At 42.5% G+C, this 13,764-nt stretch overlaps 1 protein-coding gene across 1 annotated transcript in view; it reads right to left on the minus strand.

Annotated features, from left to right (window-relative positions):
• LOC122553256 (tubby-related protein 4-like) overlaps window positions 1-13,764 on the minus strand; it is a 353,919-nt gene that overhangs the window by 243,172 nt on the left and 96,983 nt on the right. Inside the window, exon 5 of the mRNA XM_043696840.1 lies at window positions 8,952-9,086. Coding sequence (XP_043552775.1) covers window positions 8,952-9,086 — 135 coding nt within the window. The remainder of the gene's footprint in view (window positions 1-8,951; window positions 9,087-13,764) is intronic.

A 13,764-nucleotide genomic window follows, 5' to 3' on the forward strand; every position in this document is an offset into this window, starting at 1 on the left:
TTGCCTATAATGTTAGGTGCGTTAGTCAGAGCTAAAATATAGGGTAGGGGAATAGGTCTGGATGGATTACTCTTCAGAGAGTCAGTGTGGACTTGTTGGGCCGAAGGGCCTGTTTCCATACTATAGGGAATCTAATCTAATCTAATCATATCCTGAACACAGGGACTTTAATTCAGCCCACTGCAAAACCCCAAAACAAAGCCAAGGCTCAGCCATACAGTTAAAACTTTCTTCAGAATCCGGGTCAGCAAGCTATTGCAATTGTTGCCAGTATGTGGACTCCAGACAGCAAGAGAATCACACTAAATCTAAATTTAAAAATCACACAACACCAAGTTATTGTCCAACAGGTTTAATTGGAAGCACACTAGCTAGTGTGCTTCCAATTAAACCTGTTGGACTATAACCTGGTGTTGTGTGATTTTTAACTTTGTACACCCCAGTCCAACACCGGCATCTCCGAATCATAGATCTAAATTGAATGAGAGAACTCATAGGCTGGTACCCAGGAGAGTGCACAACCTGGAAAGTCCACCGACATCTGGTTTGGAACAGTTAAATTGCATCGCATCATCCAAATTAAAATCAAAGTAAATGTCTGATTAAATGGTCACCTGATTCTAATGGATGTTGATACCACTGCTTCTGTTTCCGTGATTGCAGAACCAGTCTTTAACAAAATTCTGGACTCCAACCTTTACGTTTGTGCAAGACCTCAGCTAGACTATGAACCCATTACAGTTTAAGGTTAAAAGTTTGGTTGTTGTTGTTGTGTTGCCATAATCTTACCAGACCATAGGACTGCTCTCTCATTAGAGAGAGAAGGGATTGGTGGTGATTTACCCTGAGGGCCACCATACCTCAGGTGAGGGAAGACATTGAGAAGGAGAGTCCTTCATGGTAACCTCAAAACAGTGATGGGAATTGAACGCACACTATTGGTATCACACTGCTCTATAAACCAACAATCCAGCCAACTGAACCGAACCAATTCCCACACATTTGGTTCCGGTCTCATATGAGGGGCAAGATGGTTATCATTGATTGTTACCCCGAATGACCTACTTGGGCTCCAGAGTCGAAAAGACCGGGTTGCATGTGTTGTAAGATAAAGTGAGGGTGATCAAAGTTGTGAACAGAAGATCAGTGAAACAGTGTCACCTGCCATACAGCCTCAGACTTGTTCCTTCAGTCACTGTTGCAGATGTCAGACTGGCCTTCTTGAGAATGAACCCATGGAAAGCCCAGCCCAAGCTCGATGGGTTGAGAAAGATTCACTTAGATTGGCTCCACATATTTTGCTTAGAAAATGTCTGCCTAATTGAAGTCTTAATTAAATACTTGAGTGTTTTTCATGAAGGTCGAGACACTATCAAAGGAGTCAAAGCCACCTTGCATGTTGACCAGGAAGCAATTCCACGATTCTGCAAAGCATGTGCAGTGCCAATTGCCTTCAAGGCAAAAGTAGAGGCAGAAATCAGAACGGTAGAAAGCAAACGAATCATCAAACCAGTCTAGTTTATGGAATGGATAGCACTGGTCGTACAGATTGTGAAGCTCAACTGGTCAGTTAATCTTTGTGGGATTTTAAACTGTAAACCGCTCTTCACAGCTAGATAAATACCCAATCCAATAAGGCAGTCTTGAAGGTGGATATGAGCCATATATACTTACAATTGTGATTAGATGAGGACTTCCAGAAGTTTGCTACATTAATATGCATTAATAGTTTATACCAATGTACAGCACTGCAATTTGGTGTATCTGCAACCTATAGGGACCATGGAGAACATTTTGCAAGGTTTACCTCAGGTTGCTATTTATCTAGATGACATGCTAATAACTGGGAACACTAATAAGGAGCACTGAGAGAATGTGGATATAGTCCACAGATATTTTTCCCAAGTGGGCACATGCCTTAGAAGGGAAAAACGCGTGTTCCAGGCACCCCGAATGACCTACTTGGGCTCCAGAGTCGACAAGACCGGGTTGCATCTGTTGGAAGATAAAGTGAGGACGATCAAAAGTGTGAACAGAAGATCAGTGAAACAGTAATACCAGCCATGACAGCATTGGATGTACCTGTTCCCTCAGTCACTGCTGCAGACACCAGATTGGCCTTCTTGAGAGTGAACCCATGGAAAGCGACTGGCCCAGATGGATTCCCCGGCTGTGCATTTAGATCCTATGTGAACCAGCTTTGTTGACATCTTTAAACTCTCCTTGCCAGGATCTGAAGTCTCCACCTGCTACAAGAAGACCACCATCCTGGTACCAAAGAAAACATATGTAATGTGCCTCAATGACGACTGCCCACTGGTTCTCACCTCCATAATTATGAAGTGCTTCAAGACGTTAGTTGTGACTCATATCAACTCAAGCCTCCCAGCCTACCTCGATCCCTTGCAATTTGCCTACCAGCACAACAGGCCTACAGCAGACACCATCCCCCCAGCCCTACACTCATCCCTGGAACATTTGGATAATAAGGATACCTACATCAGGTTTCTATTTATTGACTACAGCTCTGCCTTCAACATTATAATCCTAACCAAAATAATCTCCAAACTCCAAGACTAGGTCTCTGCTCCACCCTCTGCAACTGGATTCTTGACCCACAAACCGCAATCAATGAAAAGAAGCAACAACACCTCCTCCATGACAACCCTCAACGCCAGCACTCCACAAGGATATGTACGTCCCCCCGTCTACTATACTCCCTGCACACTCATGACTGTGTGGCCAAATTTCATTCGAACTCTACCTGCAAGTTTGCTGACGACTGTTCAGAGTCAGATATCAAACAATGATGTGTCAGAATAAAGGAAAGAGAGAGTGCTTGATAGCATGATATAAAGATAACAATCTCTCCGTCAACATCAGCAAAATTAAAGTGCTGATCATTGACATCCCGAAGCAAGGAGGGCATGCTCCTATTCACATTGATGGCGCTGAATGGAGGTGGATAACAGCATCAAGTTCCTGGAAGTGATGATCTGTTCTGGACCACCCACGCTAATGTGACAGTTAAGAAGGCATAACACCTTTTCTTCCTCAGGAGGCTAAGGAAATTCAGCATGTCCATAAGGACTGTCGCCAATTTTTATCAATGCAACATAGAAAGCATTCTATCTGGATGCATCACTGTTTGGTACAGCAAAAGCTCTGCCCAGGCTGTAAGAAACTGCAGCCATCCTTCTACACATTGGCTGCATCTATACTTCTTGATGCCTTAGAAAGACAGCCAACATCGAAAACCTCTCTCACCCTGGTTATGACGTCTTCCAAAGTCTTCCATCAAGCAAAAGATACAAAAGCTTAACCGCATGTACAGTATTTCTCCCGTACCCGCCAGAGTACATTTCAAGACCTACCACGGAAGCCTGAAACCATGGATAGGCACAAACTCATTCATTTAAATGGGAAATTTACCTTCCTGGCAGCGTCTGGGTTCTGGAAGGTTCCCTTTGATATGCTTGGGCTGTGGTAAACCCCAGGTAACTAAAACCGCAGATGCGGCGGTCGACCTGTACCAAAACGTTCAAAACTGGTCACGTTGGCAAGTCAAAGTTGTCAGGGAAGTGAAGAAACAGCTCTCACCTTCTAAGGTGTTGGCATACTATGATCCCAAGTGAGATCTGGTATTGAAATGCAATGCTTCCCCATACAGCATCAGGGTAGTATTAGTACAATGGAGAGGAACATCCAACAGCATACTCATCCAGGACTTTGACTAATGCAAAGTGTAAATACACCTAGATAGAGAAGGAAGGTTTGGTGGTCATATACGGAGTCAGGAAGTTACACCAATACCCTAATGGATGTAAGTTTGTAATAATAACGGACCACAGACAGGTCAATTAAAGAGGACAAAGCAGTGCCACCCATAGTTTTAGATCCGACCATTGAATTCACTCTGAAGCTAAGTGTGTAAAATTACAAGTTGGAACACAATCCAGAAGGCCAAGTAGCAAATGCGGATGCATTGAGACAACTACTATTAGCAGATACATACCGGGGCTACCATCACTGGAAGAGTCCATAACGATTTTAAATTTTCTGGACACAGGAGGAAGAGTAGGTTTAGATGGAAGAGTGGTTTGAGGAGGAGGAGGGAGAGCAGGAGATAGCAGGAAGAGGTTGAAGCATCATCAGGGAAGCAGAAATTGCAAAACAGTTGGCAATGTTAAGGGGGCGGCATCATGTTTCTCCATGCAAATTAAGCATGTGGCCAAATAAGGAAGCACTTCACCTGCTTGGGGCTGAGTTCGTGCCTGGTCTCCAGCAGTCCTCTGTCAATCAGTTTGTTCCAGCACCTTCTGCATACAAACCAATGACGTGTTCAGTTCGCGCCCCCAAATCTAATTTATATACTAAGGTGCTGGTTGAAATTTAGGGGAATGTCTTACATATTCAGAGGGGTCATAGGCCTCTTCCTCTGATGTTGCTGGTGTGAGAGGCTCAGATTGCAGCTCTTGGACTATGTAACTCCCCAGGTGCTGCTTGTACCTTTCGAAGTGAAATAAATAGTTCACAAAATTTCAAGAGAGCTTCTGCTGACGACTATGCTTGCTTACTGGGTTGCTGCTTACTGGCCTACTTGTGTCTCCTTGTCACTACAGGAACAATTCCCATCTTCTGCAGCCAGCTCAATGACATTTGCTCAAAAGAGAAAAGCAGCAGTCGACATCCCCCTGTAGGTCTTACCCTTCTCAAGGTGGTTGTGTGCCAACTTTTCCTGAAATAAGATTAACAGAAGTGATGAACGTGATGCTACAGAAGCACTTTGTGAGCATGTGTGACCATATGTGGTGGTGAACCACCCTCAGTGAGTGAGAAATGCAAGGAAAAAATTGTTTAATAGTTTCAGAGAATGAAGTGGCTGTGAACTCAAGTGCACAACATTCATGTGATGCCGAAGTTTGCAGACTGAGACTTTGAGAGATGCCTGTGCAATGACAGAGCTAGACTTAGTAATGCCCTTGCGAGTGTGTGAACTAGCAGAGAGACGGTGCTCCCTATCCTTAAGGCATGACATTTTCTTGTGACACTGCTTTCCATTCCTTTTGGTGTGAACCAATGTCAGTTTGCGATCTCAGCCCAGGCAAGAAAGGTCCAACAACATGCCTTCTATTACGGGTCACCGAAGATGAGAATAGACCTTCCTTAGGTCAATCCATACAGCAGCTTTTCAGGGCAGCATCAATAAACTTGGGAGTGAGTTTTGACCTTTGGGGAGGTATTTCTGGGCCTCAAGGGCAAACCATAATAAGCTGAGCAGAAGCTCCTGGCTTGTAGCTTCTGAAGTGGTATCCAGCTAGCCTTGTAATGCAACACCAGAATCTGTGAGACTGGAAGACCATCCAGTTGTTCATTAAGCAACGCGCGCAACATCTTGCTTTGGTGGATATGATGCCAACACAGTGCTTCAATTCAAAATAAAAATCTATGCCACTATACCCAGATCATAATAATATTATGATAACAATTTTCTAAATAATACATCTGTGACTCATACCTGAAAAGGAATAATTCATCATCTTGAATATTTAGCTCAGAACAAGGCTGTCAAATCTCTCTGGGCACAATACCCAACTACAGATTTTGCTAAAACTGTCAAGGTAACTGAGATTTGGCGGGTTTGTAGTGGGTATTTATGAAAAGGCACTCCCAGTTTTAAGTCTGTTTTAGCAAAATCTCACACTCAGCTTCCTGCAAGGTCCCCCTGTTCAAGAAGGGGAATAGAGACAATCCAGGTAATTATAGACCAGTGAGCCTTACTTTAGTTGTTGGTAAAGTGTTGGAAAAGGTTATAAGAGATACGGTTTATAATCATCTCGAAAAGAATAATTTGATTAGGGATAGTCAGCACGGTTTTGTGAAGGGTAGGTCGTGCCTCACAAACCTTATTGAATTCTTTGAGAAGGTGACCAAAGAGGTAGATGAGAGTAAACCAGTTGATGTGGTGTATATAGATTTCAGCAAGGCGTTTGATAAGGCTCCCCACAGTTGGCTATTGTGCAAGATTCGGAGGAATGGGATTATGGGAGATATAGCAGTTTGGATCAGTAATTAGCTTGCTGAAAGAAGACAGAGGGTGGTGGTTGATGGGAAATGTTCATCCTGGAGTCCAATTACCAGTGGTGTACCACATGGGTCGGTGTTGGGTCCACTGCTGTTCATCATTTTTATAAACGACCTGGATGAGGGCGTAGAAGGGTGGGTTAGTAAATTTGCAGACAACACTAAGGTCGGTGGAGTTGTGGATAGTGACGAAGGATGTTGTAGGTTACAGAGAGACATAGATAAGCTGCAGAGCTGGGCTGAGAGGTGGCAAATGGAGTTTAATGCGGACAAGTGTGAAGTGATTCACTTTGATCGGAGTAACCGGAATGCAAAGTACTTGGCTAATGGTAAGATTCTTGGTAGTGTAGATGAGCAGAGAGATCTCGGTGTCCAGGTACACAGATCCTTGAAAGTTGCCACCCAGGCTGACAGGGTTGTTAAGAAGGCATACAGTGTTTTAGCTTTTATTAATAGAGGGATCGAGTTCCGGAACCATGAGGTTATACTACAGCTGTACAAAACTCTGGTACGGCCGCACTTGGAGTTTTGTGTCCAGTTCTGGTCACCACATTATAAGAAGGATGTGTAAGCTTTGGAAAAGGTGCAGAGGATATTTACTAGGATGTTGCCTGGTATGGAGGGAAGGTCTTACGAGGAAAGGCTGAGGGACTTGAGGCTGTTTTTGTTAGAGAGGAATAGGTTGAGAGGTGACTTAATACAGACATTTAAGATAATCAGAGGGTTAGATAGGGTGGACAGGGAGAACCTTTTTCCAAGTATGGTGACAGCAAGCACGAGGGGGCATAGCTTTAAATTGAGGGGTGATAGATATAGGACAGATGTCAGAGGTAGTTTCTTTACTCAGAGAGTAGTAAGGGTTTGCCTGCAACGGTAGTGGATTCGCCAACATTAAGTACATTTAAGTCGTCATTGGACAAGCATATGGACATACATGCAATAGTGTAGGTTAGATGGGTTTCAGATTGTTGCGCCGACCTGTCATACCATCGAGAGCCGAAGGGCCTGTTCTGCGCTGTAATGTTCTATGTTCTATGACTCTATATTAGGCTACCAGTTTCTCCATCTCCATCATATCAACTCTGATGATACCACCTTCCACAGGGACAGCCTCGATTACATCCACCATTTTCCTCAACTGAGCATTCCGTCATCATGATTGATAGGGCCCACAGCCATGCCTGACACATTTCCCTCTGCCCTCATGCCTTCCCACCCACAACAACAATAGGGACCGTTGTCCTCTATTTCCACCTCACCAACATCAGCATCCAAAAGGATCATAAGCCACCATTCCACCACCTCCAGTGTGATATTACCCTGCCCTCTCTTATCAACATTCCATACGATTCATTCCCTCCAGCACATTCTGATCCGCTTCTGCTCCATTCCCAACACCATCTCATACCCTCAAGGCACCCACCATGTAATCACAGAAGGTACACTACTTCCCCATTTACCTCCTCCCTCCTCACTATCCAAAGCCCCAGACATGCTGTCCAAGTGAAGCAATGGACTTCATTCAATCTAATCCATAGCATTTGGTGCCTGCCACTTCAACACATCACTATGTTCCCATGCCAGAATTTCTGTCACAGGCCTGCTGCAATGCTCCAGTGAAGCTCAGTGCAAGCTGGAGGAAGTACAGCTCATTTTTCCCCATAGGTATCTTACAAGCCTCACAACTAACATTGAATGTAACAATTTCAGAACATTAACACCTGTCACTGTGTTTCCCTCATAACCCCAGGTCCTCTTATGTTATTCTCCCAGCACAGCAAATTCATTTTTAACTACTCACTGTGAATCAAGATGTTGTCAAAAACTGCACTATACACAATGACTAACTACATTCAAGAAACCAACTTAACCACACTGACCATATGCTAAAACCTTACGCCTCAGAGACAAAGGAATCTAAACAAGTTTTTTCATCTTCCTTTGTATGGGATATTTTTCCTTAACACTGTACATGTGTGGACCTATGTTACTGTGCAAAAGCATGTGCTTGACATTGTGATTTTCTTTATTTTCCTCAGTTAATGTGTTCCTTCCTTAACTCAAGCAAATTTTGTTGATTGGTTACCTATTGTTCACAGCAAACATAGTAAAATTACTTTTTAAACTAATGCAAAACTTAATCAAAAACATTGACTAGACAGTCCACTCTTTCTCACTTTTCTTTGTTCTTACATCAGCTATGGGCAGCATTGGCAAAGCTGGTATTTGTTTACCATCCCCAGTTTCCCCTGATTGACTGGCTTTCTAAACATTTGAGATTGCTGTTGGTCTGAGTCACATGAAGGCCAAACAGGGTAAGGTTTCCTTCTATAAAAGAATGGATGGGACTTTATGACATGGACACCGTTAAATTAGCCTTTAGTTTCAGATTTTTAGTGAAATTTTAATTCAAGGTCTGTCATGGTAGGATTCAAACCAATGTCCCCAGAACATCAGCCTGATTACTAATCCAGTGATGTTACCATTACACCATCCATTCCTGGTTTAAAAAATACAGAGGAACCTCGATTATCCGGCATTCGGTTATCCGAATAGCGAATTACCCAGCAAGACTGCTCAGCTAAATTATGTCATCTGCGTTCGATTATCCGAAATTCGATTAACCAAACAAAATATTGCCTGTTCAGGCCCTTAGGTTAATTGAGCTTCTTCTGTACACATATGGATTTGAAAGTCAAAAAACGAGTAACATTGCACAAATAGAAGTTTTGAAATTTTTAATTTGGAAGAGGAAAGAGTGCTATCTAATCTTAATTATAAAGGAATTAAATAAACTTTTTGACATGTTATTCACACTTGCAAATGAAAGAAATCTTCAATACTTTTTGATGAACTCCATTTCTCACCTTTTAAACCTGAGTGGATCACAGTTGGTGACAAATCATCATAGTTGTTCATCATGCTAATATCCCCAGATGTGAAGCTAACAGTCAGCACTGGCTTGCTATTCTGAATTGGTATGGGGTATATTGTTGGGCCATCTGTAATGAAAGTACATAACCATAACTTAAATTTTAAAGGGCATGTAAAATAGCCTTTGAATGCAAGAACGATTTTTGCAACCTCTCAAAATGGTACTACCTGAGACTTAAAGTTCATTGACTTTAACAGATTCAAACAGAAACAAAGAATTTTTTTTTAATTTAGCCTAAAATGGACACAAATATAACTGCATAAAATTATTTTTAATAATTCTGCTTATTCACTTTTGAGCAAATGCTATGCAAAGTGTCAAATACTGTTGACTGAAAACTGGGAAAATCTGCTCATGGATAAATAACTTGTTAGTTCAAAACTACTGTGTGAGAGAGCATTAGTTGGTACCCTCTGCAGTATAAAATTAAATTAAAATGCTTACAAACATGAAAAATGATGATTCTGGAAATTGAAACTGTACAGCAAAGTGTTACAAAATGGGAGAATAAAACCTTGCAAGAGATATCAAAATCAACACAAAAAGGTTAGTCAGGAATAACAGTGTGACCGGGAGTTATCTATTGAAAACTCAGTGACATTATAAATGAAAAGGAGGAAATGAAGGACATTCTGCTACTTTGTATCGATATATATAGTGTAGGAAAGGATCAGCGCGCAATATTGAATCAAGGAACTTCTGAACTTCCCTCAATTTAAGGAGCATTACTTACCATTTCTTTAACATTTCAGAAAGGAGATAACACTCAATGAATTATCGACCAAATCGCTTAATGTCTTATTTCAGAAATTAATAGCATCTATAATCAGGATGACAAATACCTAGAAAACAGCAATTTAAAGATTGCCAAAATAGGGAATCCAAGACGGCGGCCATCTAAACGGATTGCTTTGCTGGGTTCTGCATCACAGTACAAGCAAAGCAGTGCTTTAACCCACCCTACTCAAACCATTTCGCGAAGTTTCAACACTGAAATAGTTGTAGAATTTTTATCAGTCCCTGTTTTGCCGAGTGGAAATGACAAAACACTGAAAAGGATCAATACGTGGAGCTCCCGCCAGAGGCATCTAATTCAGGCACGGCCGTGACTGCGGCTCCCCCTACCAATTCGATGGACCCAATTCGATGTCGCACAGCTCACAAAGTTGTGTGAAAAGCTTGAAGACAAGATCAAAGAAAAGTTTAACAGTAAGTTGGACTCGCTCTCTACCGTAATACAAAAACATGATCAGCAGCTTGAAAACCTCGGGAAGAGAGCAGATGAGGCCAGGCGCTGAACCGCAATGGCAGAGACTGCGATTGATTCATCATAAGATCAGATCCGAGCCCTTGAAATACAGGTACGTAATTCAATTGATCAAGTTGACGATCTCGACAGCAGGGGCAGGAGGAAAAATGCCCTTATCGTCAGTCTACTCGAGGGAACGGAAACCAGTGGAACTTTTCAAGAACTGGCAGCTGCAATTCCTCAACATAGAAGTCGAAATGGGTGGGTGAAAATTGAAAGAGCACACCGGGTTATGGCACGCAGGTCAGGTTTGTACCAGTGCCCTGCCCTATCTTCGTGCGGTTTCACAGCTCCAGGGACAAACAAAGAATCATGGAAACCTCCAGAACCGGGGAAAGAGCCGAAGGCTTTGGCTCACGAGGGCTTCAGGATCATGTTTTTCCAGGACTTCTCGGTGGTAGTGATCCGGAAAATAAATCCTTTGAAGGATATCGAGAAAAGATTAAGGGAACTCGGGATCCAACACTATTCAAGGTACATAGCAGTGTTTTGGTTTGCTTTCAATGGATCTGCACATCCATTCAATTCTCTACAGAAAGCAAAAACATTTGTGGACGCTTTAAATTAGATGGGACAATTTAATGGATACAGGTAATTTTTTTTATATTTAAAGAAAGTCTTGTTGGGATTTTTCTGGAACTAACCAGTGTTAAATTATACTTGGGGGTGGACATAGTCTTCACTTTTAATCCATTATTTAAAGCTATTTTTTCTCTTTTTGCTTGTGTCTGTGATGCAGCTCGAACTGGAAGGAGTTAGGAAGGTGTTTGCTAGATACCTATCTGCAAGCAGTTCAATCCCAGTTTTTGTATTCAATTGCCCTGGTTGACATATTGGCAATAGAGCAGAAGACAAGGTTTTGGGATGTGTAGGTGCCCCCTTTACGTGGAGGGTAAATTCCCCTATTCAGCTCCATTGGCACTTTATGTTTTGTTTCATTTTTTGGTTCTTGTTGTACATGGATTTTGTACATATAATTGGTAGTCCGGGTTTCCAACGGAGTGTAATTTTGCCAGAGCGGCAAGGAGAGAAGGAGTGGTGAAGCGAGGGCTGCCAGGAAGGGTGAGTTTTCCCACAGATTGCCGAGCCTTTGGCATTGATCTTTAAATTGTCATTGTCTACAGGAATAGTGCCAGAAGACTGGAAGATAGAAAATGTGGTTCCCCTGTTCAAGAAGGGGAGTAGAGACAACCCTTACTTCAGTTGTTGGTAAAGTGTTGGAAAAGGTTATAAGAGATAGGATTTATAATCATCTCGAAAAGAATAATTTGATTAGGGATAGTCAGCACAGTTTTGTGAAGGGTAGGTCGTGCCTCACAAACTTTATTGAGTTCTTTGAGAAGGTGACCAAACAGGTAGATGACAGTAAACCGGTTGATGTGGTGGATTTCAGCAAGACGTTCGATAAGGCTTCCCACAGTAGGCTATTGTACAAAATGCGGAGGAATGGGATTGTGGGAGATATAGTAGTTTGGATCAGTAATTGGCTTGCTGAAAGAAGACAGAGGGTGGTGGTTGATGGGAAATGTTCATCCTGGAGTCCAGTTACTAGTGGTGTACCGCAAGGGTCGGTGTTGGGTCCACTGTTGTTCTTCATTTTTATAAATGACCTGGATAAGGGCGTAGAAGGGTGGGTTAGTAAATTTGCAGACAACACTAAGATCGGTGAAGTTGTGGATAGTGACGAAGGATGTTGTAGGTTACAGAGAGACATAGGTAAGCTGCAGAGCTGGGTTGAGAGATGGCAAATGGAGTTTAATGCGGACAAGTGTGAGGTGATTCACTTTGATCGGAGTAACCGGAATGCAAAGTACTGGGCTAATGGTAAGATTCTTGGTAGTGTTGATGAGCAAAGAGATCTCGGTATCCAGGTACACAGATCCTTGAAAGTTGCCACCCAAACTGACAGGGTTGTTAAGAAGGCATACAGTGTTTTAGCTTTTATTAATAGAGGGATCGAGTTCCGGAACCATGAGGTTATGCTACAGCTGCACAAAATTCTGGTGCGGCTGCACTTGGAGTATTGTGTACAGTTCTGGTCACCGCATTATAAGGAGGATGTGGAAACTTTGGAAAGGTTGCAGAGGAGATTTACTAGGGTGTTGCCTGGTATGGAGGGAAAGTCTTACGAGGAAAGGCTCAGGGACTTGAGGCTGTTTTCGTTGGAGAAAAGAAAAAGGTTGAGAGGTGACTTAATAGAGACATATAAGATAATCAGAGGGTTAGATAGGGTGGACAGGGACAGCCTTTTTCCAAGTATGGTGACAGCGATTTCAGAGGTAGTTTCTTTACTCAGAGTAGTAGGGGTATGGAATGCTTTGCTTGCAACGGTAGTAGATTCGCCAACTTTAAGTACATTTAAGTCGTCACTGGACAAGCATATGGACGTACATGGAATAGTGTAGGTTAGATGGGCTTCAGATTGGTATGACAGGTCGGCGCAACATCGAGGGCCAAAGGGCCTGTACTGCGCTGTAATGTTCTATGTTCTATATAAGTTAATGGACTCCAGGTTTAAACTCTGGGCAGTTAAGGTTGTCTTTTGCCTGGCTGACTTATTTGAGGGGGAAACAATGATGTCCTCTGATCAATTAACTCAGAGGTACAAACGACCTAGCATAAACCTCTTCTGTTTTTTCCAAATCAGGGATTTCATTCAAAAAAGTACACTTCTAACCGACCCTTACAGATCTGACACAGAGAAGCACTCTGGCAGCACTCTTAATCACCTGTTAGGGGGTGACCCTTCAGACACGGTCCAGCGGTTTTATAAGGTCTGGGAGAAACAGTTGGGAGTCAAGATCTTCTCTGAGACGTGGAAGGATATATGGGAAAGTGCAAGAAAGATTTTAATTTGTAACAGGACCTATGCCCTACAGCTGAAGATTCTCCACAGGGTCCATCTAGGCCCAGATCCCCTCTCAAAATTCAAAGTGGGAGTATCCTCAACATGTCCCAAATGCAAAACGACTAAGGGCATTCTCACTCATTGCATTTGGTCCTGCCACAGACTCTGGACACAATGGAGCGCTGTGGTAGGTACAAAAGAGAGGTTTTTGGGGACAGAATTGGAGATGGACATGATCTCTCTTCTTCTGGGCCTGCCCAGTGTTCTTCCTTTAGACAGGCACAGGAACAAACTTTACAATATCCTTATTTTTTGTGCAAGGAAAAATATTTTGCTATATTGGGTGTCTGAAAACCCCCTGGGTCTGTCGGGTCGGCATAAGTTAATCATGGAGCATATCACTCTGGATTTTCTTATAAGTATGATACACCAAAAAATTGAGAATTTTTATAAGACACGGAGTCCCTTTTTGGATTACCTGGAACAGATTTATCTGCCACACTAATAAGGATTTTTATACAGCCATGACGGTCGTGTCCAATGAATCTAACATCCTGAGAGAAAGAATTACGAACATGTGCAAGTTAG

The sequence above is a fragment of the Chiloscyllium plagiosum genome, chromosome 9 (assembly GCF_004010195.1).
Source record: "Chiloscyllium plagiosum isolate BGI_BamShark_2017 chromosome 9, ASM401019v2, whole genome shotgun sequence".
Classification (NCBI taxonomy): Eukaryota; Metazoa; Chordata; class Chondrichthyes; order Orectolobiformes; family Hemiscylliidae; genus Chiloscyllium; species Chiloscyllium plagiosum.